This window comes from Bidens hawaiensis, unplaced genomic scaffold (assembly GCF_021521415.1).
Source record: "Bidens hawaiensis isolate Kalapana, Puna unplaced genomic scaffold, B.hawaiensis_p1.1 tig00021861_1, whole genome shotgun sequence".
NCBI lineage: Eukaryota > Viridiplantae > Streptophyta > Magnoliopsida > Asterales > Asteraceae > Bidens > Bidens hawaiensis.
In genome coordinates, this window is record NW_027493394.1 from 55,763 (window position 1) to 64,425 (window position 8,663).

The window sequence follows — 8,663 nt, forward strand, 5'->3', positions numbered from 1 at the left end:
TTTTTATTTTTATGCAGTTTGGTTTTTGATGAACGAAATGAAATACATATTGCATAGGGAGATGGAGGAGGAAGGAGAGTGTGGTGTAGGGGTAGGGTAGGCTGGGTTGGGTTGGGTTGGGTTGGGTTGGGAGTCTCGGAGAGGGTCAAACTTGGACCGGTTCGGTATCGGTTTTGACGCGTTAGAGCATCTCCAACAAAGACCTCGTATCAAGGTCCGGATGAGGTGGAAAGTGGCGGACGGTGTGGTGTTGAGCTGACATAAGGGGTGGCCACCACTCTCACACCACTTTAGATGCACGTATATATACATTGCAAATATAAAGTTTTAAAAATTTTTAACGGGATTCATGGAGGTTTGGTGTTGTAAAAATATGATAGTTTCTTAGAGATGATTGAAATCTAATGTGACATGATGAGGTAGAGGCTTTTAAGAACTTAGTGTTGGAGATGTTGTTATGGTCGCAGAATGGTAAGAGGTTGTATAGCAATGTGTTAAGTGACACTGGTCAAGGTTAATATGTATTGTTTGTGTAAAGACGCAATGATATGAAATAAGATTGTAGTAAAATGAGGTATCATATTGTTTTTATGTATGTTTATTGGTAAAGAATGGTGAATAGTTTGGTATATGGGTGTGTTTTGTGACGTAAATGAATAATAAGTGTGTATTGTAAGTAATGGATAGGTGTGTTTTGTATGATATAAGGTTGTAGTCATGTCTAACTGGATTGTGGTGTCTTAATATGATATCATGTGTAGTGTGTTATATTTGGATAATTTGTTGTTTGTATGCGTAAAATGAGAGAAATTTTGGCAAGGTATTTTGAGTATAGGTGTGTCAATGTGACATGTGTGGTGCAATAACCATGTGTTATATGTGTGGCAAGAAATGAGGGATATTAATATACTTATGAGATGTAATAATCCTTGAATGGTATCATTTTTTATAAGACACATTGAAAGTATCACATATATTGTAATGTGTAATGATTTCCTTTTGAATAAGTGTTAAGGTTAGTGTGGTATAAGTAATGCAATGTGTATGTAAATTAGGGGGGGTATAGTGGGTATAACAAAGTGTATATGGTTCAAACATTAATGTGTTAGTATAAGTCAAGGAGACTATAAAATTAATGATGGCAACCAAAAGTGAAGTTTTAAAACGTCATGCATAATTCAAAACTATTAAGTGAAAATAGAAACCAAAACATAATTTACAAAGCTCAAATAAGTTAGCATACACAAAATGGACTTATACAAAATTGGTTTTATCCATTCCCTAGAGCCCCCAAGAGGCCACGATGCTTTATATGTATCTTGGGGCGTTTTCCCTTGTACCTTATACACTTGTTAGAAATGAGTATATAATGTATCAATCTCGAAGACTAAAGCCAAAATCCCTTTTGTAACAAACTTTAAAAGTTCAATCACTTAAAAAATGGGTCAGGCGACTATCTGCCTTTATGAGACATATCTGTTGATACTACCCATGAGATACAAGTATGTGAGTTTAGTCATATGTGCGCCAATCGATAATATCATGTTTTTTTACCACTCATAAGTTTCAAATTCAATGTGTGTGCATTATATTATATAATCAAAGTAGTCTTAAACATATCAAATCATAGTTGTTGATACTTACCAATGGAATACAAGTATGCGCGTTTTGGTTAATTGATTTATGTGCGCTATATCTTTTTTTACCACTCTAAGCTTCAAATTCAACGTATGTGCATTATACAATCAAAGTATAACAAATCAATAAGAAAAACCAAAAACTGGGTTAACAAGTTAAAAATAGTCCGATTACCATCCAAATTTTTTTTAAATAATAAATACTTTTTTAAAAATGTTTGATTTGGCCCGATTTTGTCTGATTTGATTTGGGCCGACTAGGTCCAACAACCAATTAATGGGACCAATTAGCTAAAAATTCACTGGCCTAGGGCACCTAGCGATTAATCCCTGGCCATACCCCATTTTTACAACAATGATTGCAGGTGTTGGTAGGTTTTGCATAAATGAAGAACTAGAAGTAAAACAATAATGGAAGACACAATATTGTGGCGTACGTTTTTACTCTAGAAGAATAGTACACTTAAGTAGATAAGAAGAGAGTAAGGGGGTGTTTGGGATTCCTTATTTTGCCTCCTTATAACTTTTCATTAAGTTAATAAGTTAAAAAAGTGTAACTTATGTAACTTTTCCTCTCACACTATAAGCAATCACAAACACCTTATTATTTTTCAAAAAGTTTATAAGTTATTAATTGGTGAAAATAAGCAATTCCAAACATCTTATTACTTTTCAAAAAGTTTATAAGTTATAAATTGGTGAAAATAAGCAATCCCAAACACCTCCTAAGTCGAATCCAAGGAAAAAGAAAAAGCTCTTATACTTCATATGTTCCCAACTTCCCATAAAAGGCTTGTAGAAAGCACTAAAACTTAGCATCACCATGCTCATAGCATAGACGATGATGAAAATTGGTTGAAAAAAGGTAAAAATGGCTATAGTATTGACAAGTGGCAAAAATTGTAAACTTTTATTAGAATAGATAGATTTGAAAATGATTAACAACCCATAGCATAACCAACCATTATTACACTAACAAATAAAATATATTAAATGAAGGTAAAATTCTAACGATAAATTTAAAAGTTGAATATCATGAGGGAAGAAGTGTCATCTTAAAGCTTGACAAGGTAAGGTAACAAAGGTTTCTGAATGTACCGAACGTGAGAGACAACGATGTTCTTGTATCTATCGTTGTGTCACATCACCTTTCGGCATTTTTGTCCTCTTGCTCTCTATCATGCCTTTTCTTTGTTTCTTCTCCACTTCGATACCATCATATTAAGTCTCACTCTTTCCATGCCAATTCTCTCCCTCTCAATTGTCATATCACCCATATCGATTGTTTGTCAATCCGACATCCTACACCCTTACATCGCCCAAGCATTATGTGAATCTAGTTGGTGACTAGAAAAACATAAAATAATAAAGATCTATAAGTTAATGTATTTAACTACTACTATTATCTTATGCCTAAGTGGTTATTTAATAAAATAAAATAAAATAAAATAAAATAATAAGATCTGGGAGTTGAATTGAAATCGTGAAAAAGCAAGCGACAGACAACAATTACAGTGGTGTCTACTAAGTGAGTATGTCTTGTCTTGTTTTATTTACCTAGGTCTGATCATAAGTGTTGTTCTTGGATGCAATCAATTAGGGTTTGATCGGATGATGAGCCCTCCTCAGCATAGACACGATGGGACTTCACCTTTGCCTTTAGGCATGGATTGGAGTCCTCCCCCTAAGAAATGGGTAACTATTTTTTCATCTACTATTGCTTTTGCTTGTGTATTCTATAAGGAAACCTCACTATAAACATTATTATGCAAATGATACTTGTATCTCTGCTATCTTCAACTCTTCATCATTAATCTTCTTGTCATATCAAACTTCTCTCTGCAGAATGGCCGGGATACAGTCTGGCCACATGATCCTCGCACAGGATGGAGTTATTGCATCACAATCCCGACTTGGGTTGTCCTTCCAAAGTCTATAGATTCAGACCCTGTTGTGGTTTCTTCACTTGCATTATAATTTTATATGCCTCTTGTGATTACTCTTTTCAACAATCCAATACTATTACTCTCCAAATTTAAAATTTATATATTTTTATAACAGTTCTACAGAGTTGTGGTTGGTTTACAATCACCTCAAGGGGTCACAACAACACGAGCTGTATTAAGAAGATTTAATGATTTCTTAAGGTTACTTGCCGCTGTAAGTACATTCATTTTCTCATATGGCTCATTATATTGTACTTAACTAGTAATTTTAATGTTTTTTGTATGATTTAATTTACCTTTTATCTTGGTTTTTCCAGCTTAGAAAAGCATTTCCCCAAAAGAATCTCCCACCAGCACCACCAAAGGGACTCTTGCGGTTAAAAAGCCGAACATTATTGGAAGAGGTATTTATCGTATTTGAATTTTTGTTACCTATAAATGCCAAAGTAATGAAATTGATTTTGGTTCACAAGGTTTTTCTATTGTCAATATTGATGGTTATCTTAGTTCTTTGGTTAATAGCGGTTATTATTAAAGTAAATGGACAGTAAAACATTATCAAAATTAGGAGATATTATTAAGATATTAAATAAGAATTTAGTAATCGGGAAGAAGGGGTACAAAAGATACTGCTGATACATTTTTAACCTCTTCTGTTGCTTAAAGTTGTATTAATCATACTTGTTTGACAAATGCTGATTATTGTGGAAAAAAAGAGTGACCTCATGTGAAAATTGTCTCAAAAGAATCCATAGATAGCACATTTTGGTTGACCCGCTAACGATTAGGTTTAGTACAACTGTATGTACCTTATTACACAAAACTGATTATTTGACTTCTAAGCATTTAGATCTGTTTTTTCAAACATTAAGAACCGATTATTGTGAATTCAAGTGCAAACACAATTTGTAAAACCCTTTAAAGTGATTATTCTATTTTGAAGTCATAATTAACCCTCTAACGCATATGGGTATTTAAGATTCATATGTTTCCTATTATGCAGAGACGTTGCTCTTTGGAGGAATGGATGACAAAGTTGCTATCTGACATTGATGTTTCAAGAAGCATTGTAGTCGCATCCTTTCTTGAACTGGAATCTGCTGCTCGATCTTGTATGTTATCACAATAACAATAATCTAAGTCTTTGAATCATACGATTTAGGAAGTTGTACGCATCAAAAACAGACTTTAGCAGTCTTCCAACCTGTTTCCAGTTTAGTTAAATGTGTTATTTGACCCGTTTGTATAAGACACGGATCAAAATTGCGACCCCCACTTTAAACACATTTAAAATGCCTTCGTTCATTTTTTGTATGTTTGCAGCATTCCAAGATGAAAACCCACAAATTGTGCAAGCAAACCGTTCTGCAACTAACAGCATCGAGTCCATACCTTCTGGCAGCACACCCGATTACGCTAGCGACACGGCTTACGAGACATCTGAAATTGGAACTTCAAGTTTAGGAAGAGACAACGTATCCGAAGCGGGAACAGAAGACTTATCTCTAGATGAAGATTTAACGGGCCCACTAGAAAAACTAGTCAAGCACGGTATGTCAAACATCGATGAGGGATTATTGATGGGAAACGCTATTTTAGAGCAGGTTGAAGGGTACCCTCGACACCATACAATTCATTGCCGAGAGATTAACGTTAACAGGGTCAGTGATAGAAATGGTGATCACGTGTCTGAGAAACGACATGATAAGTTAACTGGGAGTAACAAGACGGTTTTCAACGGGACGAATTCATTACCAAATATGGAGTTTTCTAGTTTGTTGGCGGATGATGGTTTAGCTACTTCAAGTGATGTAAGCTTGGTGCTTCCGTTAGGGCAGCAACAAAAGCTGAATAGGGTTCTTATTAATATGCAGAGGAGATTGGGGACTGCAAAAACAGATATGGAGGATGTGATTTCAAGATTGAACCAAGAAATAGCAGTTAAAGATTACCTTATTTCCAAGGTATTGCTGAAATTGATGTTAAATTTTAAGTGTTTTTTAATTAAGTGGGCTGATGGTTTTTTTTTTCCCTAAAATAGTTATAACCAGTACTCTTGAGTCTAGTAGGGCTGGAAACGTGCCGAGCCGAAGCTTAATGAGCTTAAATGTTGAACTCAAGCTCAAGCCTACTTGTGGATTGCTTATTTAAAAAAAATATTAAATCTTATATATTTTACATGTATTAATGCTTACAAAAACTAAAAATTAATCTGTAACATACACATAACACAAAATTTATAAACTTCAAAATTCATAATTTACGTATATAAAAATTTTGGGTTTTAGTTTTAAACGAACTAAACAAGAATTTTTAATATAATGAGAATATGAATATTTTTTGTTGTTTTTGTCATTAAAAAATGCCATACGGCTAAAGTTACAAATACATATGTAATTTTGGGCTATAGTTTAGCATTATAATTTATCTAAATTAAAGTTTGGGCTTTACCGTTAAGCGAACCAAATGAGAAATTTCAATATCAAGTGAATTTTTAGTAACTTTTTTGTTCATTAAAATGCTGTATATATAATTTGGGCTATAATCTAAACGAGTCAGCTGACGAGCAAGCCACAAGCCGAGTTGATTTGGCTTGGGCTTGGCTTGTTTACAGATCGATCCGGCCCATCTTGCTTACAAACGAGGCATTTTGAGAAATCTGTGAGCTTTTTGAGAAGCCCTATTTTTTGAGACATTTTAAAGACATTTTTGCCCTTGTCATTCGATGTATGCTAAAGGTCGACCATGGTAATTATCCTCGGCTTTTGCGTTTTGGAGTTGACCGCTTTTTCTTGCAGAAATCAAAAGTTAACTGCATTAAGCATGATTCTATTAACTTTGCCTGCAACTTTATGTATATTTATAGGTCAAAGATTTGGAAGAAGAACTAGAAACTACCAAACTGAGAAGTAAAGAAAACCTTCATCAAGCTATATTAATGGAAAGAGAAAGAGTTACTCAAATGCAGTGGGATATGGAAGAACTTAGACGCAAATCCATAGAAATGGAGTTCAAATTGAAGTCTCAACAGGTTTTATGACCTATTTCTTTTAACCTACTTTTTAGTTGTTTGGAATAGAACACAATCTGAACCGTTCCTATGATGAATAATAATTGATGAGTGAAACGTTTGCAGGATAACACGAGAGAAGCAGAATCGCCAAAAACATCTGTGATTGATGAAAAAGATAAGTTACTGCAGGAGTTGGATGATACTAAAAACAAGTTTGACCAACTATTGAAAAAACATCAAGAACTAGAAGTTAAATCTAAAGCAGACATCAAAGTTCTTGTTAAAGAGGTTAAATCTTTAAGAAATTCGCAAGCAGATTTAAAACAGCAGCTAAATCAATCACTTGCTGAAAAGTCAGATGCAGAGGTATTTCATATATATATTTTTTAAATACAAATGTTTGATTAAAGTGTGATTTAGATAATAATATTTTATGTTTTTAAATTGTGTTTAAAGAAACTACTTGAAGAAGAAAAACAAAAGTTTGAGAAAGAGGAAGCTGGTAGAGTGAATTTGCTTCATGAATTTGATGTTCTTCAACATCGGCTTCGTGAGTGCAGCATAAACTTATTAAATGAAAGTGAAGATAATATAATAATTAATTCTCCATCAATGCAAGATGCTTTGGAACTTATTAAAATATCTGATGATCACATAGAAGCCCTCCTTGCACAGGTACATTTAACATGCATATTATAAATTATGTAAGTTCTTTATACATATGGAACTATATGCAGGTACAAATTATAGCACAAGATGATGGTTCAACTGCTGGTGGGGAGATTAACGGTGAGGATGGCGCCAGCTCGTCAAGTCATAAACTCAGGAAGATGCTGTCAGAGATTCTTGTAGACAACATTAATCTAAGACGACAGGTGAGTCAGCTTATTCATCGTGCTCTGCGAACAGGGATTGTGACGGCAAAAGATATTTAGATACACGTTGAGAAGTATGTGTGAGAATTGTATATACCATGAATAACATAATTATAGCGTATGTTTCAGTTCACTACTAACATTACATTACCTTTGTGGGTAATTTGATGACTTATTTTCTACCGAGTTGGTGGGTCCGTCCCCTCCACACCCGAATTTTATGGGACTCGATTTATACTATGAATAACTTGGTGTGGGGGATCAAGGATAGTGTAGGAGTTTGAAGTTTAAGGTGATCATGTTTGTCGAAAGCCGATGGTGATGGTTATTATTATGATGATGATGATGATGATGATGATGATGATGGCTGATTGTAGTCAAAGATGATCGGTGTTTGTATGTTAGGAGTCAGATGTTTGTGATGAAATTGAGAAACTGTGTCTGTTTACAGGTTTGAATTGAAATTAATTGAATAATGTGTATGTTTAGGCACCTTACTGTTTGTGATGAAATTGCGAAAATGTGTCTGTTTACATATGTTTAGGCACATTGATGTGGAGAGCGTCGGGCACCCTGGCGGTTGAGTGGGAACACCGTCGCCACCTCACAAATTTTACCTGGCGGGTTGAATTTCTGGGTGATACAACATGGAGAAAAGAGTGTGAAGAGAGCATGTTTGTGAGTGATGTACCGCTGGTGGTAGCAGGAAGGAGGACAGTGGCCGAGTCGGTGGCCAGTGATTGGTTGGGGGCATGCGCCCCTCCTCCCTACTCTTTAAACGTGCCCTAAAAACCTATACGCTAAAATGAAGTTGAGGATGAGATGATAGAAAAAAATTATCAAATGAATATACTAAATCTAACGCTTACAATCAATTTGGAAACATAGACGCAAGACTTAGCTAGCGCTACTTCATGGCTCCATCTTCGTAACGAAGTTCGTTGGGGATTTGGTTGCTCATGTAAAAATTGTTTGAATTTGAAGAGAATGAAAAATTGTTATAGAATAGTGTGTAGATGTGTTTGATTATTTATAAAGTAGAAAAAGGAAAAAAAATCTAGCCGCTGAACGCCTAGATAGCGGTCAAATGAAAAAAAAAAAGTGTTAAGGGTATACTACCCCAGCAAAACACCCGCTAGCAAATATAAAGGGGGTGGCGACGGTGTTCCCCTCAGGGAATGATATCCGTTGG

General features: G+C 34.8%; 1 protein-coding gene across 1 annotated transcript; it reads left to right on the top strand.

The window, feature by feature from the left end:
- Window positions 1–3,232: 3,232 nt before the first annotated feature.
- LOC143564272 (PX domain-containing protein EREL1-like) lies at window positions 3,233–7,733 on the top strand. Its single transcript, XM_077051601.1, has 10 exons — window positions 3,233–3,332; window positions 3,483–3,593; window positions 3,699–3,797; window positions 3,901–3,987; window positions 4,587–4,695; window positions 4,907–5,547; window positions 6,450–6,614; window positions 6,720–6,962; window positions 7,053–7,271; window positions 7,334–7,733. Exons 1-10 carry the CDS (start codon window positions 3,249–3,251, stop codon window positions 7,529–7,531), a joined length of 1,956 nt encoding a protein of 651 aa, XP_076907716.1. The 5' UTR covers window positions 3,233–3,248; the 3' UTR covers window positions 7,532–7,733.
- Window positions 7,734–8,663: the final 930 nt, after the last annotated feature.